This window comes from Aethalodelphis obliquidens, unplaced genomic scaffold (assembly GCF_003676395.1).
Source record: "Aethalodelphis obliquidens isolate GAN/ISIS:26980383/991018 unplaced genomic scaffold, ASM367639v1 scaffold38, whole genome shotgun sequence".
In the NCBI taxonomy this organism is placed as follows: domain Eukaryota; kingdom Metazoa; phylum Chordata; class Mammalia; order Artiodactyla; family Delphinidae; genus Aethalodelphis; species Aethalodelphis obliquidens.
In genome coordinates this window covers 4,033,911-4,059,801 of record NW_020837982.1, presented here as the reverse complement: position 1 = coordinate 4,059,801, position 25,891 = coordinate 4,033,911, and the positions used below count along the sequence as shown (strand labels likewise).

Here is a 25,891-nt window from a genome sequence, read left to right as displayed (position 1 = left end):
TGTGGGGCAGGAGGAGAACCTCTGATCATCTGTTACTATTTCAGGACTTTCCTCGGAGGCCCCTACAGTGGGGGAAGAGCAGACGCCAGGCATGGAGGAGATGGATGGGGAGCTGACAGTGAACCCCACACCTGAGCAGCCAGAACGAGGCATCCACTTCGTCACAACGGCCCCTACCCTGAAGCTGCTTAACCACCACCCCCTGCTCGAGGAATTCCTACAAGAGGGGTTGGAGGAGGGGGAGACAGAGCTGAGGCCAGCACAGCCCTTCCGGCCTGACCCACCTACACCATACACCCCGAGTCCCCTTCCCCTTCTGGCCAAGCAGGACAGCCGCCCCGTCTTCACCAGCCCCACTCCAGCCATCGTGGCAGCACCTACTCAGCCCCAGTCCAGGGAAGGACCCTGGAGCCTGGAGTCAGAGCCCTCTGCACTTCATATCACAGCTCCCCTACCTCCAGGGCCCAGTATGGCAATGCCCACCCCAGGCCCAGCAGAGAGGCCCAATACTACACCCCCTAGCAGGGCATGGACTCCGACCCGAGAAGGTCCTGGAGACGTAGGCAGGCCCTGGGCTCCAGAGGTCATGTCGCAGACCACAGGGCTTGGGATTGAGGGGACCGTCACCACCTCTACGGCTTCAGGAGATGATGAGGAGACCACCACCACCAGCACCATCATCACCACCACCATCACCACAGTCCAGCCACCAGGTCAGCTACTTGAGGGCTTGCAGATTTAGAGATGGGAATGGGGGAGCTGAGGGGCCCCTGAATTCCTCCCTCTCTGTCACTGTGCTGGCCTGCCTTGCCCTTGGGAACCAGACAGACCCAGGTTCAAATCCTGATTGGAAGCAACTACAGCAGACCTTAGAAATTTGATCTCACCTCCCTGAGCCTCATCTGTAAAACGGCAATAAGAAGACCTACCTCATTGAGCTACTGCCAAGAACTGAGATAAGATTGCACACAGTAGGTGCTCAAGAGAAAGGGGTCCCCTGCTTTTAACAGGGTAGTAGACCTCCCAAGGGGCGAGCTTCACCACACACACACACACGCGCGCACACACACACAAACACACACAGGTTAGCCATAGTTGGATCCACTTTGCCAGAGCTGGGTTTAGCCTTATGTCTCCTCCTGCCTCCCAGGCCCTTGTAGCTGGAATTTCTCAGGCCCGGAGGGCTCTCTGGACTCCCCCACAGCCCCCAGCTCACCCCTTGATGTCGGCCTGGACTGTTTCTACTACATCTCCGTCTATCCTGGCTACGGTGTGGAAGTCAAGGTGAGTGACCTGGATTCGGCGGGGGCAGAACTGGGGGCGGGGGGTTGGGTAGAGATGTGCAGGGTCAGCAGTTGGACAGGGACCTAGGGCCAGGACTGGGCAGTGGGCCTAAAACATGGTTGGATTCTGCCCTGCGCCTCAGGGAGTGAAGAGGTTCCTGCTTCCGCGCAGCGATGCCTAGGCTGAGAGGGGCTGCTGGAGAAGCACGTGTGCCTATCCTCTTCCCCCAAGGGTTTAATCAGGAGCTCAGGAGAGCCTGAGGAGGGGCTCTAGCCTCGAAGGGCACGGGATTGGGTGAGCATCTGAATCCATGCGTCTGAGTTGACAGAACCCAGGGCGGCCTTGTTGGACCTGTGAGAGCCGTGGAGCCTCACTCACTCATATATTCACTCGCTCTTGTATTCACTTACTCTTTCCCTTCAGCAAATACTCCCTGAGTAGCTCCTCTGGGCCAGGCCCTGTGCTGGCTCCTGGGATGCAGAGGTGGGAAGAAAGACATGGCCACAGCATCAAAGGTGACCAGCTGCTGGGAGAGCCAGACCTAGTGCCCAGCCCCCTGCCCCCTACCTTCCTGGGCCATCTCATCCCTCCCTTGGCATTAAGGCTCCCTCTTAATCCCCAAACCTGAGCCTGCAGGTCCTCATGGCTGTTCCACAGGCTCTACCACCTCCACAGGCCCCAAACCCAACTCTTCCTTTTTGTTCCCCCAAACATGCTTGCCACCCTACTCCTGTCCTCAGAGACTGACCCCAACCAGTCAGAAACCTAGAGCAGGGCCACCACGGTGCATTGTAGATGGCATCCCTGGAGCTGTGTGACCAGAGGCACCTTGGCCCTTCCTCTCTCCCTCTCCCTGTTCCACCAGCTCCCTGATGCCCAAGTTCTATCACCATGACACTCCCCCAGACTCAGGTCTACCTGCTGCTCCCCCTCTATCCCAACCCCCACGTGGTCCAGCCTCTGTCACCCGTCCCCTGATGCTGTAGTGGATGCCTCACTGGTCACTCCACTCACGCTTGCCCCCATTACCATCCTCCACCCACACTGCAGTCATTTTTCTCAAATGAAACTGATCCTACCTCCCACGTCTCCCCCAAGGGCCTGTAAATGAAGGCCAGTGCCTCTGGGCCCATCTCTAGCCACTTCTTCCCTTGTTCTCTACTCCTGCTTTGCACCAAACGGCTTGCAGCTAAGGGAATGGGTCAAGCGCACTTTCCCCACAAGCCCCAGTTTCACCTACTGGTCCCTTTGCATGGAAGAGTCATCCTCCTATCTCCTCCCCTAGGACTCAACCCTGGCATCACTTTTTCTGGGAATTCTCTCCTGATCCCCAAAGCCTGGGGCATCCCTCATCCTCGCTCATCACGCTGTCTCCTATGGGTCTGTTTATAGCTGTCATCTCCCCAGTTAGACTGTAAGCTCCTTGAGGGGTGCCTTGGTGTACACGGCCCAGACTGGGTTCTCCATGGGCTGACTGAATGAGTGGACGAATGAATGGAGATGGGGAGGAATGAGGTGACATTTGATGTGACTCTGGAGACTGAATGGAGGTGGAGAGGAGAGGCAGGCATTCAGCCCAGTTGAGGGAATCAGGGCGGTGACTGAGGAGCACAGGGAAGGGGCAGAGGAGGAGTCCAGGGAAGAGGACAGCTCTGCCTATCCCCCGTTCCCGGCCTGCTCCCCACGCATCCCAAAGCCCCTGGATCTGGGCCTAAAGCTCATCTGTCCTGGGGCAGCACCCTCAGCCCTGCCCTCTGGGGATGTCAGGTCCAGGTCTCTGAGCCAGGCCCTGTGGAGGGGGACATCCTCCCAGCACTGGTGGGCCCCTCCCCTTCTTTCTCTAACTGTTTGCTCCTGTTCTGTCAAGCCCTGTGCCCCTCGCTCTGGTCTGACTGGGAGAGTAATTAGGAACAGCCACCCCACCTCAAGCCATTAGCACTCAGTGCCGCTTAATTAAGGTAATTAATGTAAAATCATCACCTAATGAGTGGTGGCACTGGCTGTGGCTCACCAGGTGGAAGGCACCAGCTGCAGGTGTGGGGAAGGGGGTGGGAGGGGGCAGATGCCAGGCTGGCTGCCCCTCTGCAGGCCTGGGCTGGTTCTACCCCCAAGCCTACCATCCCCACTGACTCCCACTAGGCCAGGCAGGGCCCAGTCCCGAAGAATGGGCCGGGCCCATTCTCTCCACAATGAGGCAAGATGCTGCCTCTGCCTGCCCTGGCCCTGGCCCAGGCACGAGCCCCACCCTGGATACCCACCCTCTCATGGAAGCCCCCGGAAGCCCCGTGTCTGTTGTCTGGTTCTGCCACATTTTTTTTTATCAAATGTAAAAGCCGTTACCAGGCAACCTTGAGAGGAAGACCTGCCACAGCCCTGGATTGCTGTCAGGAAACATAGCAGGCAGATGAGGGCCCCGCCCTCTACCGTACCACCACTGGGCAGAGTCCTTGGGGACCCTGTCGGCCCTGATGGCCGGAGAGCACCTGAGGCCATGGCAGGGAGGGCTGGGTGGGGAGGGACAGAATCATCAGGGCTGAAGCAGGGTTTAAGGTTCTTCCATGGCCAGTTCTAGCAACCTCTGCTCCTATCTAAGCCTCCTGGCCACACCACACAGGCCACTTGGGGACCTAAAGAATTAATGACACTGCAGACCAATACCCAATGGGTAGTTGAAAAACTGAGGCCATGAAGGAAAGGGAATTGCCCAAGGTCACTCCGTTAATCATTAACTAATGTTTTGGGTTTTTAATTAATTAATTTATTTATTTACGTTTGGCTGCATTGGGTCTTCGTAGCTGCGCGCGGGCTTTCTCTAGTTGCAGCAAGCGGGGACTACTCTTTGTTGCAGTGCACGGGCTTCTCATTGTGGTGGCTTCTCTTATTGTGAAGCATAGGCTCTAGGTGCACAGGCTTCAGTAATTGTGGCTCACGGGCTCCAGAGCGCAGGCTCAGTAGTTGTGGCGCACGGGCTTAGTTGCTCCGCGGCATGTGGGATCCTCCCAGACCAGGGCTCGAACCTGTGTCCCCTGCATTGGCAGGCGGATTCTTAACCACTGTACCACCAAGGAAGCCCTAACTAATGTTTTTTGATGAGTGAATTTGTTCCACAAGTACAGATTGAGCAATTACTATGTGCCAGGCTCTGTACTGGGCACTGGAGACATGGATCTTCACAGTTAGTGAGGGAGACAGAAATCATAAATGATGACCCCCAAAAAAAAAAATGATGACCACAAAATGCACAGTGCTGTTGGGGATAGGAGTGGGAAGCACAGAGGACGATAGGAATTCCAGGATGGGGCACACTCCACCATGGGGGGGCCAGGGGGGGTCAGAGAAGGCTCCCCAGAGGTGATGATACCTGCTCTGAAGCCTGAAGGTTGAGAGGCCAGCAGCCAAGCCTCAGCTGGAAAGCAGCAGGTAAGGCAGACTGGCCCTTGAAGCCTGCCCAGGCAGTTTTGAACGGGTGACCTTATTGCCTAGGAGCAGGAGGTGGGCTTAATGGCTTCTGGATTGCACTCCTGCCAGAGGCTAGGCCTGAGTGCAGTGCCCTCCTGCCCAGGGCTGGCAGTTGGGCCAGGCCACGCTGTGCACTGGGGGCAAGACAGATGAGACAGCTGGAATGCCCAGGAGGCGGCCCACTGCTCCTTCAGGCTTGGGGAGGGCTTGTGGCTTCTTCCCATCATGGGTAAGCCCCTGCCTGCCCTTCTGTGAATTCACAGGGATGGCTCAGGGTAGGTGGAAGGGATGGAATCCAGGCAAGGGGGACTGGAGGGAGGAGAGGAACTTTTTTTGTTTTTCGTTTTGGCCATACCACGCGGCATGTGGGATCCTAGTTCCCCAACCAGGGATCGAACCTGAGTCCCCTGCATTGGAAGTGCGGAGTCTTAACCAGTGGACGACCTGAGAAGTCCGGAACATCTTAAAGACCCAAAAATCACACTCCTGTGCAGGTCAGCCTGACACCATGCTGAACCCCTGCCATGTGGCCACAGCTCTGGCTAAAGGCTGGGCCCCTGGGCAAGACCCTCTCAATCCCCTCCTTGTGAGGAACAGCCTCAGGGGTTCCAGAATCCCTAACAGCCCATCTCTCCATGGCTTAGACCACAGCCCCTCATAACCTGCTTCATCCCGGGCCCCCACCTCCCCTCAGGATGCTGCAGCTATCTGTGCCTTCTGAGGCCGAGGGTCTGGGCTGCCCGTAGGAAGAAGGCCAGGGCCAGCCCTCTGTGATGGGAAGAGGCTTGCCTATTTCAGCTGGGGATTGGGCACTGGGCTAGGCTCTTTTTAGAGAGATCCAGAGAAGACCCTTCAGGGTGGTGGGCATGAGCCCCATGGCCCATGAGGGTCCCATTTCCTCTCCAGGCAGCCAGCTCCCCTGAGAGCTCCAGGCCTTTCTGGGCCTGGCTCATGTCTCTCACTGTGCTTGGCATTCCAAGAACCTTCCCGCTGCCAGCCCCATCTTGGCTTCGCTGCTCTCTGTACCATCTGGAGCCTGGACACAGCTGCCCACAGCCCCTGCCCTAGTGCCCCAGATGGCCCCATTGGAACACTGCTCTCCCATGCCAGGCCAGCTGCCAGTTTGATAACCAGAACACCCTACCCTTCTAGGCCAGGTCAGCGCCAGGCCTGATATGGACGCAGGAGTAGGGTGGTGGGTCAGGGGGGTGAGATTTCTCAGCAAGCTCCTCTTTCTTGGCTCCTAGAAGGCTTATCTGAGGGGGGGTCACAAGGGAGCAAACAGGTCTAGCCCCAAGGATTTAGGCCCCTCTTCCCCTCCCTAAAGCAGACCCTACCCCATAAGTGTTTGTAGACAAGCATCAGTTAGGACAAGAGCATAGAAGCTGTCACATAGAGCACAGAAACTGAAAGTGGGGTTCCAGTCCTGGTTCTGCAGCCCATCTCTCAGTCACTGGGCTAAGCCCCTGGCCTTCTCTGGGCCTGTTTCCCTTTCTGTTAAAGGAGGTTGAACCAGATGATGCAAAAGGCTCCTCCCAGCCAGTCCCTCTGAGTGTGGCTCCTTTTCTGGGTGGGAAGCTCCCTCATAGCTCAGAATGGCAGTGGTATCTCAGGCGCTTGACCCTGTTTCCTGCTTCCTAGCAGCTCAGAATCTGGGCTAGGGAGAGGGTGGCTCCCAGGTACAGTGCCTCCCAGGCAGAGCCCTGGCAGACCTGAGGTGAGGTGGGTCCACAGCCTGGGTGGGGCCCAGGTCTCTCCAAAAACGGGAAAGAGGACTGCTCCTGCTGCGCCCACTCTGTGCTGAGCCCCATACAGGCGGGATCTAACTTAACCCTTATAACCCCATGAGGTGGGTGTGATTATCCCATTTCACAGATGAAACTGGGGTTCAGAGATGTCATGTGACTTGCCCAAGGACCTATCAACTAGTCGATGATGGAGCTGGGAGTTGATCCAGGACTCAAGAGTCCCTATTCTTCCCCTGGCCCAGAAGATTGTCCTGTTGCAGAAAGAGAGTTCAGTTGGGAACAGTTGGAGAACTCCATCCCCAACCCCTTTTCTCAGCCCAGCCCTGCCTGCTCCTCTAGGAACCCCATCTGGAATTCTGCCAGTTTCGGGGGAGAGGCCTGGGATGCTCGCATGAAGACAAAGCACTGGACCAGGAATCAGGAGTCCTGGCCTGGAGTCCTGGCTTTGCCTTGGATTTACAGTGTGACCCAAAGAGGAGCTCTCAACTTCTCTGATTACGAGGTTCCCTTCTTTATAGGCTGGAGGTAAACACAGCCTGCCCTGTCTCCCTTATTGAGGTTTTGTGAGATCTGTGAGGATAATGGGTGTGAAAGAGCTTTGAAAACTGTAAAGGATCTCATGGGAAGAATTGTGATTCTACCACTGTTGGAGTGAGGGAGCACATGTATGTGTGGGCCTATGTGCCAGGTCATGTGTTTGAGGGAGTTGTGTGCATGCGGTGGGTTTATGTCAGAGTACACACACAGGTGTCGGTGATCAGGAGAGTGCAGTGGAACAGGGGCCGTGGTCAGCTTCTGGGAGTGGGACTCAGGTACTGGGGGAGGGGCTTACACACAAGTCATCCCTGAGCTCATGGCCCGTGCAGGGTTGTACTAAGATGATTGTGTGCAAGGACTTTTGGCACCATCCTGTCTATGAGTCGCACCATTAGAGCATGTCCTAGAGACCGACTGGCAGCTTCCATGGGGACAGACAGGCCAGTCAAGGCTGATGGTCTGGGGTTGGCAGAGGGCAACCTAAATCCTCCCCACCTCCCATCCAGGAAGGAGTCAGCCCCCTCAAAGCAGCCATATTTCCTTCCTTGAACTGACCCCTGGTCTGCTGGAAGCTGGGCAGTGTTAGACAGCCCAGAGTCCTGTGGGAATTGTACTCAGCTCCCTCTGCTTCTGTCTTCCCCAGCCTGATCCCCAGCTCCCCTCTTGTCACTGGCTAGGGGTGTGGGAAGACAGCCCTCGTGAGCAGAGCTGACATTTCAATCTGTCTCCTGAACCCTTCAGATGCCTGCAAATTACATCAAGACTTCATCACCCCCCTTGTCTAACACCAAGCCCTGTCTGGCCCCTGTCAGGCCTGGCCCTCAAACAAGTGACAAATTACATCTGGCCACTGTGGCAGGCCTGCAAGTGGGTGCTTGAAACCCAAGGGACCAGCGCTGCATAGACAGCCATTGTGAGAATAGAGTACCTTCTGGATAAGAGCCCCAAGTAATCAGGCCCACTCCATTCCATGCTCTCATGGCAACCCCTGCCACCAGGCCAGCTTTGAGGGGCCCATGCCTTCCCCAGATTGGAGGGGGACAGAGGTCTCAGCTCCCAGTTTTCTCAGCTTTACGGGCTTCTGGGGGGAAAGATGGCTCAACATCTTGAAAAAAGCCCAGTATGGCCAAAAAACACCTCCCTGCTAAACCTGGCGGACCTGGGACCCAGGAATAAAGATGTCTAGAAATCTGTCTGCAGGTGACACCCCCATGAGGTTAGGAGGAAGGGAGCTGCCTTTGCCTCCAGCAAGGCCAGGCTCTACTACTTAACACCTGTGTGACCTTAGCCTCTCCCAGCCTCTGTTTACTTAAGGGGACTTTACCACCCACCTTACAGAATTCTGGTGAGGATGAAATATCTGTAAATAGTACAAGGCTTGACACATTGTAGGCGCTCTGTGAATGGTAATTGTTGTTATTGCTGTTGCCACTGTTGCTGGCTAAAAAGCAGGGTCAGGATCTGGAAGATAGGGGTCAAAAGGGTGTTTGTGGGAACTAGGAAAAATGCTAACTTCACGTCTACTTCTCTGCCTTCACTTCATTAGTAATTTCCCTGCGGTGATGTCCTCCCTTTCTCCTCCTCCCAGGCCGGCCCTGCCCCCGCAAGGCGCTCTCAGCCCCACCTGCTCCACGTGCTCTCCCTGAGCCTGCAACCCCTCCACTCCCCCCTAGAGGATTCCTGCTGCATGCATTCAGTCCCACTTAAGGCAGAATTATATGCTGCCTGGCATCTCTCGATAATTACAGATTCCACGTGTGTGTGTCTTGTTTGCCCAACTCTAGAATCACAGAATCTCCAAGTTTGAGGGGACCTCATCCAGCCTCCGCCTGCTGCAGGAATTCCCTGAGGAATGTCCCTGGCAGATGGTCCAGCAGCCTCCACCCAAATGTGCCCTGGAGGGGAGCTCCTCATGGAGAGGCTGCACATCTGCCCCAGCACCCTGCCTTGCATTTTCTCTTCAGCCCCAAAGATCCCCTAGGCCTTTTCTCCCAGGCAGGGGAGTCTGCAGGGCATGTATGCTCTCACCACCCACAGTCTGAGGGGCCCAGAGCCTAGCGCAGCTGCGTCCTTGGACCTGGCTGGGCTCAGCATGCTCTGTGCTTCTCAGTTTACAGAAATCTGCAAGGAATGTCCCTCTAGCGACCCACACATTCACCCTTTCCACACATCTTTATTGCAACTGGCCAGCGAAGAGGGCATTGTGACCCAAAATGCTACCTTTAGGCTTTATAAGAGAGACAGACGGTAGAGAGGCCTGAAGTAAAGGAACTGACTGGCCTGGCTTGGGAGGCAGAGGATGGTGGCCCTGAGACCTGAAAGAATGAGCAGCTTCAGCAGGAGAGGAAAAAACGGAAGGCATTCCCTGGGCTGGATCCTGCATATGCAAATGCCCAGAGGAGGGGAGTGAGGCATGGCCTGTGGCTGCAGTGAAGATAAGAGGCTGGCAGAGCTGCTGAGGCCAACTGTGAGCTGGGAAGTTTGGACCTCTTCCTGTGGACAATCTGAAGTCACCAACAGGATTTGGGTAGGAGAGAGACATGGTCCAATCTTGAGACAGCCGGGGCCAGGGAGATGAGTTGGGGATGGGAGGGGTGAAGGCCAGGTGAAGAACAATGGGTGGGGGGGAGGGTGGTAGGTAATCAGAGCCAAGATAGAGACAAAGGGATGGAGAGGAGGAATCAACTGAAATATTTGGGAGATAAGATTAGGAAGGATTTGGTGACTCATTGGATGCCACTTAACTAGCCCAGGAGGATAATCTGTGAAGGTCCTACCTCAGAGCAACATAGTAAGGACCTTGGAAACCATGTAGATCAATGCTTCGGAATCACCTTGTTAAAATGCAAAGGATGAGGACTTCCCTGGTGGTGCAGTGGTTTAGAACCTGCCTGCCAATGCAGGGGACACGGGTTCGGGTCCTGGCCGGGAAGATCCCACATGCCTTGAAGCAACTAAGCCCGTGCGCCACAGCTACTGAGCCTGCACTCTAGAGCCCGTGTGTCACAACTACTGAAGCCCGCGTGCCTAGAGCCCGTGCTCTGCAACAAGAGAAGCCCCCGCTCGCCGCAACTAGAGAAAGCCCGCGAGCAGCACCGAAGACCCAACACGGCCAAAAATTAATTAATTAATTAATTTTAAAAAGAGAGAAAGAAAGAAAATCAGAGATATAAAAAAAAAAAAACGCAAAGGATGATTTAGTAGATCTTTGGTGGGGTCTGAGCTTCTGCATTTCTAACAAGCTCCCCAGTGGTGCTGATGCTGCTGGCCCAGGGACCACATTCTGAGTAGCAAAGATTCACACTAGGCATTTTATATGATGGAGAAAATGAAGCTCCAATAGTCGGCATACTTGTCCAAGATCACATGGTTAGGACTAGGTCCCAGACCTCTGGGCTCCCAATCCAGTGCTCCTTTACCAGGCCACACTAACACTTCCCCTCTGGGCAGAGTCTGTTGCTGTCCAATCCTTGTTGAATGAAGGCATGGAGCCCAGAGGATGCTCCAGGGATTGAAGGTCTAAGGGTGTTGGGATGGTGGCAGAGGGGCCTGTGACAGCCAGAGGAAAGGACTGGAAAAAGAGGCCCGGAGAAGAGAGAACAGAAGGGTGGCTGGCACGTGGAGGGGCGTGGCATAAGGCTAGGCTGAGCAGTCAGCAGAGGCCAAGTTGGGCAGGGCCTCGAGGGCCACAGCAAGGAGTCTGGACTAGATACTATGGTCTTTGTGGGCTCACTGGAGAGCCACGGATGATTTAAATAAGGAAGCACCATGAGCAGCAACATATCAGGGCTATTCACTGGCTGCAGTTCAGAGAATATGAGGTGGAGGGAGAAGTGGGTTAAGCCCTGCAGGCAGGGAGGCTGGCAGGAGGCTGCTGCGAGGGTCTAGGTGAGCAATAACAGCGAGGACGGGGGAGGGAGCAGCGGGGATGAAGGGCAGTGAACAGAGTTAGGGGCCAGTTGACAGGAAGGAATGACGGATTTGATGTGGGGTATAAGGGAGGAGGAGAGATGCCAGTTTCTAACTTGGGCCTGCAGATGGATGGTAAGGTCATTCCCTGAGCTGGGGAGCCAGGAGAGCTGCCAGCTGGGGGAAGGGGGTGCTCAGTTTGAGGCAGGCTGGGTGTGAGAGGACAACAGAGGATGTTCAGGGGAAGCTGATGTTTAAGAGCCCACCTTGCTGGCCAGGCCCTCGGCGGACACCATCTAGTTCAACACACCAACTGCATCCCCACCTTACCAATGAGAAGACTGAGCCTAGAGCTATGAAGGGACAGGAAGCATTTGGTGTAGCTGAAAAGCTTTGGAAACAGACGTGTTTACAAATCCCACTTGTGCTAATCTCTAGGTGACCTTGGATAATTTACTTGATATCTCTGAACTTCAGGTCCCATTTTACAGGGTTACTGGGAAGGTAAAATGAGCTCTTCCTGCACTGAAGTGCCTAGCTCAGGGCCGGTGGCTTCAGTGCCCAAGGGGCACTGAGGATTGGCCATGCCCCCGGGCCTGCAGGAGCCTGAGGGCAGCAGGGCTCAATCAGCAAAAAGAAGCCTGACTCTTCTGTTTTGCTCTGTTTATTCTATGGACAGGTCCAGAACATCAGCCTCCGAGAAGGGGAGACAATAACTGTGGAGGGCCTCGGGGGGCCTGACCCCTTGCCCCTGGCCAACCAGTCTTTCCTGCTGAGGGGCCACATCATCCGCAGCCCCACCCACCAAGCAGCCGTGAGGTTCCAGAGCCTCCCACCACCCGCTGGGCCTGGCACCTTCCATTTCTACTACCAAGGTAGGCCTGGGTAGCTGAGGAAAATACCAGCCCAGACTGGCTGCCCTCCTGGGGATCTCTGGTGCTGTTACAGCCTGGGGGAAGCATGGAGAGACTAGTAACATACAACTCAGTTGCCCAGGGAAGCTCTGTACAACTGGAGGTGAGTATTGCCCATCTGATACCTCCAGGACCTTCCCTGTTCCACCTACCACCCTGCAGAGAACTGGTCTCAAAGGGGGACTGACACAGAATCAGGCAGCCCCAGGTGTGTCCCTTGCCACTCATTCATTCAGTCAGTCAGTAAACTTTTCCTAGGCATCTGCTCCTTGCGAGGCCTGTGCTAGAGACTGGCAGTATCAAGATCCAGCCAAGTCCTTGCCCTCAAGGAGTTCAGAATCTCCTCAGGAGGCAGACACCTAACAGGCAGTAACAATAGAAGGCCTCTCCCCAAATGCAAGGGGGTCGAGGTCAAAGGGGCTTGATAGTGACCATCTAAAGGTCCTTAGCTACCAACCTGGCCTTCCTGAACTGCCTCACCTGGCCATGTCCCAGTCAGCTCAGAACACCGCTGGAAATAGGAGAGTGGCATGATGTAATAGGAAAATCACAGACTCAGGATATGGGCACATCTGTGTCTGAATCTCCTTCCCACTGGCTATTGACCTTGGACAAGTCATTTGACCTCTCTAACCCTCCTTTTCCTCTGTTGTAAAATGAGTCCGAAACACCTACTCCACAAAGTCATGGTAGGGATGAAACAAAATGGTGCATGTCAAGGGCTTAGCACACATCCAGAAAGAAACCGGAACTATGTTAAGGAGCTAGTAGGATGGGAAAGGGAGGAAAAGGGATTTGGGACTCTATCCCTCTCCCATCAGTATCCCTGTTGGCCCCTTCTTCCCCAAAGTCTTCTTGATCCCTTGCACTGCTGTGACAAGGTAACCAGTTCAGACTGGGGAGTGCTAATGGGGAAATGATTGACATGAACAATTGGCTTGCATTGTCAGGGACCACTTCCGCGGCCCTGCCAGGAGCCACAATCACTCCTCTGGAGATGGGGATGCTTGGACCCCTCCCCTAAGGAGTACTCACCCCTTCCTGGCCTCTCCACCTAAACTGGGGGAGCAATCTGGTGTGGCAACAGGGAGCCTGGTGGCCATCAGGGGCTGGCCAGGGGCTTGTCAGAGGCAAGGGGCCAGCTGAGGCAAGGGTGAGCGTCTAGGCAGCCCAACCAGCCTCCCTAACGGCTCATCAGTCCTCCCTAGCAGTGGGCATAATCATACCACGGTAACCTTCTCTCTTGCTGCAAATTCCTTTGCACAAACCCCCAGACCTTCTCTCTGTTGGGCCAGACAAAGGTGGCTGAAAGGCAGCGAGGGGTGCAGACCCCAAGGAGGGGCTGGGAAAGCTGGCCCAGTCCTGCCTCTTTCTCAGTTCCCAGAAGCCCTCCCTCCTCGCCCAGTTTTCGTCAATGATCAGCTCTTTCCTTAATGAGTGTAATTCCCCTAATTATAGGCTGTAATTAGCCCTGATCCCAGAGATGGGAACAGGAGCGTGTGCTCATACGCGCATCTCCCTGGGCTGGAGAAAGAGGGTGCCAGAAGAGGGGGTGAGGGGCCCTGTACCCACACCCCTGTCAGAGCTATCCAAGATAATGTTGGAGATCATAAGGTTGGACCCTCATCTGCAGAACCAAATTCCAACTCCCCTCCCACAACCTCAGGCAGGGTGAGGAAGTAGAAGGTCCTGCCAGGCATCCCCCTCCTCCCTCCTGAATATTCCTGGCACTGGACTTGGCCCCAGAAACAGATGCCAGGGAGAAAATAGCTCAACAGATTTCAGTGATGCAGGCTCCCCGGGAACAGTCGTCATGGCAACAGGAGGAAGCTCGTCTTGGGAAGTGGCACTTTACCCACCATGGAGTCTGGGGGCTTCATTGTCTGCCCCCAGCCTCCTGCTCTCACCTCATCCCAGCCCAAGTTCCTAATCTGTGAAATGGGGGACCTCCCTTCCTGGAACTGTGATAAGAACTCATGGGGAAGATGGAAGTACAAGTGCTGAGCACGACCTCTGGCTCATGACCTAGACTGCCCTCAGTGTCACTCCCCCCTCCATTCTGGGTGGAGTGTCCCATCCCATCCCAGCCTGGGGTTTCTCCCCAGATCATTGTGAGTGGCCGCCCTGAACAACCACCCAAGACAGACTTCATTATTACTCTCAGGTTTCTCTGACTCCTGAGCCCAGGTTTCTACTTCATGTGGGAAAGCAGGTGGGAAAGAGGAGATATAAAGCAGTGGGCTCTAGGGCCAGGAGTTTCAAGCACCCACTCTACCACTTACTGACTATGTGGTCGGGGCAAGTCCCTCAGTCTCTCTGAACCTTGGTTTTCCTCACCGGAAGGTGAGTTAATAACCCCTAACTTCCTCCTAAGCATGTTGTAGACATCAAGTAAGAAGAGTGTGAAGGCACTTTAGAGGCTGGAAGGTGCATGCAGATGAGTGGTGCTTTTATTAATCAAACTTACAAACAATAACAGCGAGCTGGTGTGTGCAGTATTTGTTCTGGGCCAGACACTGCACATATATCCTCTCACTTAACCTCTCATGTAACAACATTGGATGCAAACTCCAAATGGGTGGGTAAACAAGGAAACTGAGGCACAGAGAAGTTATGTAACTTGCCCAAAGTGGCACAGCAAGTAGGGGAGCCTGTATTCAAACCCAGGCAGTCTGACATCAGAGCCCACCTCCTAAGCACTGCCCCATACTGACTACCAATCACAAGCAATCACTCATTGGCCATTCTTTTAAGAACTCTGTGAGAGACGGATGAGTAGGAATCATCTCCCCCTTTCGCAGACCTAGTAACTAAGACCAGGACAGGTGAAAATCACAAAACTTGTGTCTGGACCCTCGTCTGCCCAGAGGCAGGCTTTTCTTATATTCATACAAAGGCACACAGAGGCTTGTAGAGTCCCTGCCTGGACCTTTCTTCCTATCCACCTAGTACCATCAGTAAGGGTGGGCCTCCTCCACCCCAAGACCCACGAGTGGTTCCTCAGTCTAGATGGTCCTCATCTCTCCCACCACCTCCGAGGGGTTGCAGACTATAGCTCAGACTCTTCACTCAGCCCCTCTCCTTGACCACCTCTCAGACCCAAGCCCTGACCCCTATTTTTAGCTAAGGCCCCAGTTTGGCACTGGATTGGGATTGGCCGGTTTTTTTTTTTTTTATAGGATTTGCTGCCACCATTCGGTCATACTTGGTATGACAGTTCTAAAAGTTACCAAGTTTCCCAGGGCAACTTGTCCCTCCCACAACTTCCTTGAAGGCGTGTCCTGCCTTGCCACCCTCGACCCATCCTGTTTTTAAAAAGTCCACAGCCCTTGCCATCAAGCTTTTTAGCATTTCTCAGTGAATACTGGGAAAGCTTTTACTGTCTCTGACTTAAGTGTTTCCTGCTGTAATTCATATTTGTCCCCTATAGGAAACATAATATCAGTACTTTACATCAGTATAGGCTTTTCTCTATTTCAAGTTCTTTCACATCTACAAGTCATTCAATAAACATTTCTTGGTTCCAGAGATACCAAGCTGAATAAAATACTATCTCATTTATTCTCACAATATCCCTGTAAGTGGGCTGGCATTTTGAACCTCATTTAACAAATGAGGAAACTAGGACACAGAAAGGCGAAGTAACTTGCCTAAAGTGTCAGAAAGCTTGGACCAGAACCCAAGGCTCCAACTTCCACCTCTGTACTTGCTCCATTAACCAGCCCAGGCTGCCGGAAATATCACTGGCACCTTCTGGGAAGGGGATCAGAGTCTCTTCTGGAATTCCTGATGCTTCCTCTGACACCTCAAGGCAGGCTGGGGCAGGCCCCTTTTGCCCTGGCTATGACTCAGCCCACTCAACACACACACACACACACACACACACACACACACACACACACACACATCACCCATTCTCTCTCTGCAGCCTATCTCCTGAGCTGCCGCTTTCCCCGACGTCCAGCTTATGGAGCCGTGACTGTCGCCAGCCTCCACCCAGGAGGTAGTGCCCGCTTCCACTGTGCCACTGGCTACCAGCTGAAGGGTGCCAGGCTCCTTACCTGTCTCAACGCCACCCAGCCCTTATGGGATTCTCAGGAGCCTGTCTGCATTGGTGAGTAGCCCCAGGGGACTCAGAGCTGAACAGGGGAGTGAGGTGGGGGGCTCATTCCTGCTCTCTGTTGCTGTCTGGCACCTTCATTTGCTCTCCATAAGGAAGCCAGAAAATGGCCACACACATCAGCGGCGTTCACCCAACCTGCACTTATTGAGCACTTACTGTACGGAGGCACCACAGGTATACAGAGCAGAATTAAACAGGGACTGTGCCTTCAGGGAGCGCACAGTTCCAGGAAATGGGAGTGAAAGAAAGTACATGGGTCACCAGCTTCCAGAGCAGGGAGTTAAAAGTACCAATGAAGAGGGAATTCCCTGGCGGTCCAGTGGTTAGGACTCAGTGCTTTCACTGCTGTGGGCCCACGTTCGACCCCTGGTCGGGGAACTAAGATCCAGCAAGCTGCACAGTCAAAAAACAAAACACAAAAGTACCAGTGAAGAGACAGAGTGACCTGGGATAGGGGGAAGCAATCATCCTTAGCTGGGTACTTAGGAGGCTTCCTAGGGGAAGTAAGTGTTGAAGGTTTGACTTTTTTTTTTTTTTTTTAATGAGTGTTGAGTTGTATTAACTATTCATACAGCTGTTATTTAGATGATCATATGATTTTTCCTTTGATCTGTTGATGTGGTAAATTATAGTAACTGATTTTTAAAATTTATTTATTTTTTATTTTTTTATTTTTGGCTGTGTTGGGTCTTCGTGGATGCACGTGGGCTTTCTCTAGTTGCGGCGAGCGGGGGCTACTCTGTTGTGGTGCGCGGGCTTCTCATTGCTGTGGCTTCTTGTTGCAGAGCACAGGCTATAGGCGTGCAGGCTTCAGTAGTTGTGGCACGTGGGCTCCATAGTTGTGGCACGTGGGCTCCATAGTTGTGGCACACGGGCTTAGTTGCTCCGTGGCATGTGGGATCTTCCCAGACCAGGGCTCGAACCTGTGACTCCTGCATTGGCAGGCGGATTCTTAACCACTGCACCACCAGGGAAGTCCCTGGACATTTCAGTGGAGGGAACAATGTGGGCAGTGACACAGAGGTGAGAAGGTGAGGGAGCATTTAGGGACACAGAAAACAGCCAGGTTTGGCTGAGGCCTGAGACATGTGGAGGGGGCAGTGGGAGGGCCTTGAATGTCAGGCCAAGACACTGGGTGGGGAGCTGTTGAAATTTTGTGAGATGGGGAGGGAGGGGCTCAGAACTATTCCTCAGGAGAGACAGCCGGGTGGTGTCTGGAGGCTAGGCAGCCAGCCAGGCAAGACGGTTTGAACTTAGACAATGACTTCGGGAATGAAGAGGAGGGAAGTGTTTCCAGAGTCACTGATGAGGGAATGGGGGGAAGGAGGAGACTCCCAGGTTCTGGCCCTGGGTGATCAGGGAGTCTGAGATTGCTGCCAGTGGAGTGGGGCTTGTTGGCAGAAGGGAGATGGAATGTTTAGTTTGCAGTGTGAAAGGCAGCTTGGGTTTTTGATACTTATTTCATTCTATAAACTCTTTCTAGGTGCCAGGTATAAGCAGAGGTGAATAAACCAGACACGGGCTCTGCCCTCAAGGAGCTCTCTGTCTGGTGGGAAGACTGGAAAGCAGCTCAGGAAGTTCAGTGCAGATGGAGCTGTGATGGGGGGAACTCAGGGCACAGTGGGGATCCAAGGGAAGGAGAGCGTCTCCAAAATGAGGAAGGAGACAAGGAAAGCTTCCCAAGGAGAAGGCAGGGAAGGATGACAGGCATGTTAGGGTCAGGGAAGTGGAGTGGATTCCTGGAACAGCACCTGCAAAGATGCGGAGGCATGAAGCAGCACACTGTCGTGAGGACATGGTGAGGTGCACCTGAAGAAGCGGGTGTACGGGGAAGGGCTGACGCTGAGTCAAGAGAGAGTGGTTTGTAAAGGGCTTGAACACCCTCTTGAGGCTGGACTTTATCCTGAGGGTAATAGGGAGCCACTGAGGAATTTAAGTGGAGGATGGGGCATGATCAGATTTGAAGGGCAGTTCCATTCTGAGACCAAGCAGAAAGGTGAGTCTGCCCCCTCTGCAAAGAAGCAGAGAAGAAACTCACCACAACTCCTTCCCCGGAAGCTTTATTAGGTTAAAATATTCTGCAGTCTTGAACACTTGGAGACAAAGGCACCGGGTCTTGGCCATGGCAGCCTGGTCTCTGAGAGCTGGTCCAGAGCTGCGTGTCCAGGAGAGGAAAGCGCTGCCTGAAACCAGCCACACTCCTGTTGCCTGAGACCCCTTCTCTGGCCCCATCTAACTGCCAGGAGCCCGTGGCCAAGTAACTCAGCAGCCCTCAATGATGGGGATGGGAGAGCTGATAAGCCTCTGCTTAGGAAGAGAGGACGGTCCCAGGCCAGAGGGACCAGTGCTGGAAAGGCCCTAAGGGGTCAGCCCAGAAATGACAGTGGTAGTGATGCTGTTTCAGACAGCATTCAAGACCATCGCCTGGCTAGCAATGCCTGCTAAGGGCACAAGAATTGGAGGTGGACGGCATGCATAGCAGGTGTTTGTCATCCCTGATCTAGTCCCACTCTCTTTTTTAATATCCATTCACTCATTTTATTCAACAAACATTGAATACCAACTCTGTGCCTGGCCTGAAAAGACTTGGTCCCTGCCCAAGGGGGCCTACGTAAGGGACATATCCAATAATAACTGGTTTAAGAAAGTGACATGAGGAGGTAGAGACAGCAGATATACCCAAGAAGGTTGGATATACCCTGCAGCAGATATACCCTGGTAAGGGGTATTAATAAAGTTAACCTGGGCAGGGGAAATCAGGGATGGCCTCCCAGAGGAGTCAGCAGAGAGGGTAAGTGACTTACCCAGGGCCACACGGCTAGGCAATGGAAGATCTACCTTAGTCAAGGGAGTTGCACATGAAGAATAACAGAGGTGTGAAAGGTTAGGAGGTCGGCTGCCTGGAGCAGTGTCACAGGGGCAAAGGATTGACCTTCAGGGCCATGAAAGCAAGCTCCCTGCTGGCCCGTGCAGAAGGTACAGAGCTGGGATGGGCAGAGAGGCTTGTTAGGCTGTCTAGGATCCCACTGGCTAGCCCAGCCCACCATCCCACCCCTGTCTCACAGCTTCCTGCGGTGGAGTGATCCGCAATGCCACCACGGGCCGTATCGTCTCTCCTGGCTTCCCGGGCAACTACAGCATCAACCTCACCTGCCACTGGCTGCTTGAGGCTCCCGAGGGCCAGCGGCTGCACCTGCACTTTGAGAAGGTTTCCCTGGCAGAGGATGACGACAGGTGAGGGGGTATCCTGGTGGGATAGCAGTGCCTGGCCTGGTAATACCCTGCTGGAGGGATGGTACCCAAGCCTGGGGCCTCACCCCACTCGACTCAGCGACCAGCCATGCAGCTGCCGCTCTCCTGGCCCAGGCTCATCATCCGCAATGGGGACAATGTGGAGGCCCCCCCGGTGTATGATTCCTATGAGGTGGAGTACCTGCCCATTGAGGGCCTGCTCAGCTCCGGCCGACACTTCTTTGTGGAGCTCAGTACTGACAGCAGTGGTGCGGCTGCAGGCATGGCCCTGCGCTATGAGGGTGAGTCTGCTGGGACCTAACTGGGGGTGGGGGTCTTGAGCCTGGGGTCTCTTCTCACACCCTCCCCCTCTGCCTCCATTCCATTATCACGCCTTCCAACTCAGCCCTTGCTCACCTGCCACCCAGGTCCCCTCTCCCTACCCCTCTCCTGAAGTCCAGGATTCTACTCCATCTTTTCAGGAGACCCCTGCCTGGACCCAGGACCTCTGGTCCAAGAGAATGAATTCTCTAGAGTTTGAAGAACAAAAATGGCCCCAACCCTTAGGGAAGGAGAATTGCTACAAGAGACATCCTAGCACCACTCATGAATGCATGTGTTCATTATTCAAAAAACATTTATTGAGCACCCTCTGTGTACTAAGCACAAACTAGGCACTGGGAACACAATGGTAATCAAGATGACCTCCTGAGCACAATCGGGACGGATGCTCTGGGCTGTCCCTGCCCTCTGCTCCAAATCTCAGACATACATCTGCAGTCAGGAAGAGAAAGGCCTTGGGGAGGGAAGTAGGTGGACAACTGCCCCCTGTGTTTGCTCCAGTCGAGGCTGAGCTGGGCTGGGCCCTGTGGTTTGCAGCCTTCCAGCAAGGCCATTGCTATGAGCCCTTTGTCAAATACGGCAACTTCAGCAGCAGCGCACCCTCCTACCCTGTGGGTACCACCGTGGAGTTCAGCTGCGACCCTGGCTACACCCTGGAGCAGGGCTCCATCATCATTGAGTGCGTTGACCCTCATGACCCCCAATGGAACGAGACAGAGCCTGCTTGCCGAGGTCAGTAGACACCAGTAGATGGGCCTGCCAGGGCAGGGAGCAGGGTGGGCACCAGGGAGCCAGCCACAGGGCCTGGGACCACAGGGGCCCTCTGACATGTGTGATTCAAGCTTCCCCCTGAGGAGGAGGTGGGGGGCTCCAAGCAGTGGGTAGGCACTCCTGTGGGCCGGTGGCAGCTCCAGGACATGGCACTGGGGGGAACGCGGAGGGGATGCGCCTCCTCTGCTTTCCAGCTGTGTGCAGTGGGGAGATCACAGACTCGGCCGGCGTGGTGCTCTCCCCCAACTGGCCAGAGCCCTACGGCCGTGGGCAGGACTGCATCTGGGGCGTGCATGTGGAGGAAGACAAGCGCATCATGCTGGACGTCCGAGTGTGAGTGCCCACTGGGCTTGGCCAAGCTACCTCCTGAGCTCTGGGGACATCTGTCACCCAGCCCGTCCTGGGGTCCCCGGGCCCACCCTTCCTGACAGTCCTCCTCCACAGGCTGCGCATAGGCCCTGGTGACGTGCTTACCTTCTACGATGGGGATGACCTGACAGCCCGGGTCCTGGGCCAGTACTCTGGGCCCCGTGGCCACTTCAAGCTCTTTACCTCCATGGCTGACGTCACCATACAGTTCCAGTCAGACCCCGGGGCCTCAGTGCTGGGCTACCAGCAGGGCTTTGTCATCCACTTCTTTGGTGAGCTTGCCCCTGCCCCACCCTGCTGCCTGGGGGAAAAGGGATGCCAGGATGCAGACCCTGAACCATGGCAAGTCAGAGAGTCCAGGGCAATGAGGAGCCTGAGTGCTCTTATCTGATGAGGGAAAGCTGGGAAACTCCAGGTATCACCTTCGGGAAGCTAGTCTTGTTCTCCATCTTCCCTGAGGGCCCAGTGAGAGGAAGCAAGGCTCCGCTGCAGCAGGAGGGATTTGGGTAGACAGCAGGAGGAACCTCATAACAGAAATAGGGAACTGAGGAGAGGTGTTCGTTTCTACCTTTCTAACAATCTTTGACAGAAATGACAATTTTCCCCACCCTACCCAATCCCTGAGGAATTGGCCAACGTGCTTCTGGAAGTAAGGCCAAAGCTTAGGTGACAACCCTGGAATCTAGGAGACACAATGATGCCAGGGACAGGCAAGGAGGGGCCCTTGAGCAGGAAGGCATGAATCGCTGAGCCTGCCTAGGCCAGGCTAGGCCCAGGACAAACTGGCAGGAGCCGGAGTGCCCTCAGGGTCAGGGAGGCTAGCACAGTCCCTTTGGTGCTGCTGACGGCCTGCCTCTTGCTGCCCCCAGAGGTGCCCCGTAATGACACGTGTCCGGAGCTGCCTGAGATCCCCAATGGCTGGAAGAGCCCGTCGCAGCCTGAGCTGGTACATGGCACTGTCGTCACTTACCAGTGCTATCCTGGCTACCAGGTGGTGGGATCCAGTGTCCTCATGTGCCAGTGGGACCTAACCTGGAGTGAGGACCTGCCCTCCTGCCAGAGGGGTGAGTGTACCTGTTCCCCATATTCTCCCCAGCACAACCTACAAGCCTCTCTCCTGGATTCTGACCCAGACTCCAGCCATTATTAACTGGTATTCATAGCCTCAATTTCCTCAACTGTGAAATGGGATAATACTTTCTCATAGGGTCATCCGCCAAGTACTCCGAGTATTTCGTTCCTGGTATATGGCCAATCAGTATTTGTTGACTCTGATGGATGGGAAGGGGCGAATGAGGAGATACACCAGCAAAAGGGTAGGGGCAAATAAATAGGGGTGGAGCCGTATGCCATGAAGATGTTGGCTGACTTGGAATAAAGCCAGCGTGGACTGGCTTTTGCTGAGTTCTACTTGGGCTACTTCCCCCCCTCGCCCCCCACCCTTAGTGACTTCCTGCCATGACCCTGGGGATGTGGAGCACAGCCGACGCCTCATATCTAGCCCCAAGTTTCCCGTGGGGGCCACCGTGCAGTACATCTGTGACCAGGGTTTTGTGCTGACGGGGAGTGCCATCCTCACCTGCCATGACCGCCAAGCCAGCAGCCCCAAGTGGAGCGACCGGCCCCCCAAATGTCTCCGTAAGTCTCAAATGAGGAGGAGGGGAAGATGCTGCCTCTGGAGGCTAGGGGCCTGGCACCCTCACTGGGCTCTGCCTGCTTTGCAGTGGAACATCTCAAGCCGTGCCATGGCCTCAGCGCCCCCGAGAATGGTGCCCGCAGTCCTGAGAAGCAGCAGCACCCAGCGGGGGCTACTATGCACTTCTCATGTGCCCCTGGCTACGTGCTGAAGGGCCAGGCCAGCATTAAGTGTGTGCCCGGACACCCCTCACATTGGAGTGACCCCCCACCCATCTGTAGGGCTGGTGAGTGCCCTGCCACCCCCGGAACCTCTGCCTGGCCCATAGGGCTGCTCTGGCAAAGATGTCAAGTGCTGAGAACCAGAACCCCCTGCCCATGCCCCCTTCCTGTTATTCTTGGTCTCCCAGTCTCTGCCAGATCCTTCTGACCTGGTGACACCAAGACAGATTCTGGGATGGGCTCTCCTTGGACAAATCCTTCCCATGATCAGCCCACTCCCTGCCTTAGTGGTTTGGTTCTTTGGGCTCATCCACTGCCCTTGGCCCTCCCCTCTTGTTCCAGCCTCTCTGGATGGCTTCTACAGCGGCCGCAGCCTGGATGGTGAGCCCCCAACCTTGAGGGCCAGGGAAATAATCTCCCTGCCCCTAGTTCTCACAGCTCCCAGGCCATGGGTTCTCTGAGGAGGGAGGGCAGAGAAAGAGAGAGAGAGGTCTGGGACTAGCGGGGCAAAAAGCTCCTTCCCTGCCCCCAGCCAGCTAGAGGGAGCTGGTGGCTGGATGCCCCTGGGCAGAGGTGAGGGGATATGGGACCCAGGCCTCTGCCCCAATCCCATCCTCTGTGCTTTCAGTTGCCAAGGCGCCTGCTGCCTCCAGCACCCTGGATGCTGCTCACATCGCAGCTGCCATCTTCTTGCCGCTGGTGGCAATGGCGCTCTTGGTGGGAGGTGTGTACCTCTACTTCTCCAGGTGAGTCTGGCTTCCCTTCCTGCCCTGCACCCCTGACTCACTCCTGCCCAGCACTCCTGACTCACAGGCTTCTCTGCCACACAGGCTCCAGGGGAAAAGCCCCCTGCAGCTGCCCCGAACACGACCCCGCCCTTATGACCGCATCACCGTGGAGTCAGCATTTGACAATCCGACTTACGAGACTGGAGTAAGTACCCATACCAGGCTTGAAACCCTAATCAGGACCCAATCCTATGCTCCCTTGGGCAGGTACCCCTAAGGGTCCTGCCAAGCCCTCTCTCTTTCCCTTTCCCTTTCCCTTTCCCTTGGGAAGGTGGATTATGGACTGACGAACCTTTTACAAGTTTCCAACTCCCAGCAGTCTCTTTCCTTTGCAGGAGACGAGAGAATATGAAGTCTCCATCTAGGTGGGGCAGCCTGGGCAAGCTGGCTCAGCCCTGCCTCACAGCCCAGCAGCAGAGCTCCCAGCTTCCTGCTGTCCCTCCACCTCCTGTACATACCACCTGGGAAGAGATGCCACCAATCCCTCAAAAAGTTGTGCTCTTCCCGCCTGCAATGCCCGCCAGGGCCTATTTTCTTGGTACCACTGCCCACTTAGGGCCCTTCCTTGGGTCCAAGTCAGGGGCATCTGCCTCTAGGCAGAACACAGCTGGGGCACAGGCATCAAGAACCAGCATTCTCCTGACTCTCTTTCGTGCCCTGGACCTCCAGCCTGGAATTCACAGGCAGAGCGGGAGCGCCTCTCTCCACGTGACCGCCATCCAGCCCTGGCATGTAGCGCCCTGCAGCAGGGTTAACTTGACGGTGGCGGAAACTGTGCCAGGGTGCTCCTCACAGGGCCATCACCAGTGGCCAAAACTGCTCTCAGCAGTGACCTCTGGGTAGTCCTGACATGCTGACATCAGCCCCCTCGGGGGGGGGGGTCTCTAGTCTTTCTCTAAGGCCCTGGGAATGGTCAGTTCTGCCTTCTATCCCTTTCTGGGGGAGGCAATAATTCTAAGGCATCCTAAAGGGTTTAGGGACTCTACCCCAAGCTCAGGTTGGGCTTCCCTAGGCCACACCACTCATGCTCCACACCAAAGCAGGACACCCCACTGCTCCCCTGGCAGCCCTGCACCCTGAAGAGAGGGTGACCTTCCCCTGATGTCAGTCTGGCTGTTAAAAACATCCTCTTTCCCACTAGCCCCTCCCCCAACCCCAGCCCCCTGTCAGGCTTCCCTCCTGGCCACTGCGTTTTGGGATAAGGGGAGTGGGCAGGCATATTCTGGAGAGGAGCAGAGGTCAAAGGGTCCAGGAATTTGGCATGGAACAGGGGGTCAGAGCGTCCCAGGGAGAGGCCCAGAAGCTGGCTGCAGGCCACTTTGTACATGTAATGTATTATACGGCGTCTGGGCTCCAGCCAGAGAACAATCTTCTATTTCTGTTGTTTCCTTATTAAAATGGTGTTTTTGAAAAAAAAAAAAAACAAGCAATGGCCTGGTGGATGGTATTTTCTTGGAGGGAAGGAAGGTGGGAGATAAATGGGATGTGGACTTTAGGACCAGAAGGCATGCTGGACCTACCAACTGATCATCTCCAGATTTTATCAAAAACCAGTCATGGGAATTCCCTGGTGGTCCAGCGGTTGGGACACAGCACTTTCAATGTGGTGGCCTGGGTTCAATCCCTGGTCAGGGAACTAAGACCTTGCAGCAGCAAGCTGTGTGGCGCAGCCAAAACATATACAACAACAACAACAGAAAAAACACAGTCACGTGCCAGTGCTTCAGGGACTACTGTCCCAACAAGGTCAGTGCAACAGATGGCATGTGAAATGAGAGGTCCCAATTGCTGGTGCCACAGGGGTATGGGAGCCCAGGAACTCAAATGCTTATCAATCCCAATGCTTCATTTCCTCCTCTTTGCTAGGTCCAGAACTGCAGGCTGGCACATTCCCAAGCCTCTCCTTTGAGCCACTGTATTGCTGAAAAAGCCCAGGAAGCCTGATGCCTCTCTTCTTTCGCTTCCTTCCAGCTAGCAAGGCTTAGGAAATTGGAATAGGAATCAGAGACTGAACCCCTGAACATGAGGCTCTAGTCTGTTTTGTCCTCAGAGAACATCCAGACTGTGAGGCGCAGAGGCAATGCAGCGTAGGGGCCTGGCTCCTATTTTTTTTTTTTTTTTTTTTTTTGTGGTACGTGCGCCTCTCACTGTTGTGGCCTCTCCCGTTGCAGAGCACAGGCTCCGGATGCGCAGGCTCAGTGGCCATGGCTCACGGGCCTAGCCGCTCCGCAGCATGTGGGATCTTCCCGGACCGGGGCATGAACCCATGTCCCCTGCATCAGCAGGCGGACTCTCAACCACTGTGCCATCAGGGAAACCCCTGGCTCCTATTTTAACAAAAGCTGTATCCATGGACTCCAGAAAGAGGTGACTGAAGCGGATGTGCTTAGGTTTGCCACGTTTGGTCCCTCCTAGCCTCTATGCCCCTTCCCTATGGCCCCCAGAACCTCCTGAGATGTGTTTAGCCAGCCTTGGTCCCCATCATACATCCATGCTTAGAGGTATGCTCTGCATGGCTGCTCTCCAGAGTAAGAGCAAGAGGGAGGCAACAGGGAGTTA

The 25,891-nt window shown here is 54.8% G+C and overlaps 1 protein-coding gene across 1 annotated transcript in view; it reads left to right on the top strand.

Moving 5' to 3' along the window:
* SEZ6 (seizure related 6 homolog) overlaps positions 1-25,419 on the top strand; it is a 45,586-nt gene extending 20,167 nt beyond the window's left edge. Inside the window, exons 2-17 of the mRNA XM_027130366.1 lie at positions 45-713; positions 1,151-1,284; positions 11,617-11,812; positions 15,780-15,965; positions 19,040-19,208; positions 19,341-19,507; positions 20,085-20,279; positions 20,513-20,651; positions 20,763-20,959; positions 21,557-21,751; positions 22,134-22,325; positions 22,412-22,609; positions 22,887-22,925; positions 23,173-23,290; positions 23,375-23,477; positions 23,668-25,419. Of these exons, the coding sequence (XP_026986167.1) occupies positions 45-713; positions 1,151-1,284; positions 11,617-11,812; positions 15,780-15,965; positions 19,040-19,208; positions 19,341-19,507; positions 20,085-20,279; positions 20,513-20,651; positions 20,763-20,959; positions 21,557-21,751; positions 22,134-22,325; positions 22,412-22,609; positions 22,887-22,925; positions 23,173-23,290; positions 23,375-23,477; positions 23,668-23,697 (2,927 nt within the window). The 3' untranslated portion in view covers positions 23,698-25,419. The remainder of the gene's footprint in view (positions 1-44; positions 714-1,150; positions 1,285-11,616; positions 11,813-15,779; positions 15,966-19,039; positions 19,209-19,340; positions 19,508-20,084; positions 20,280-20,512; positions 20,652-20,762; positions 20,960-21,556; positions 21,752-22,133; positions 22,326-22,411; positions 22,610-22,886; positions 22,926-23,172; positions 23,291-23,374; positions 23,478-23,667) is intronic.
* Positions 25,420-25,891: the final 472 nt, after the last annotated feature.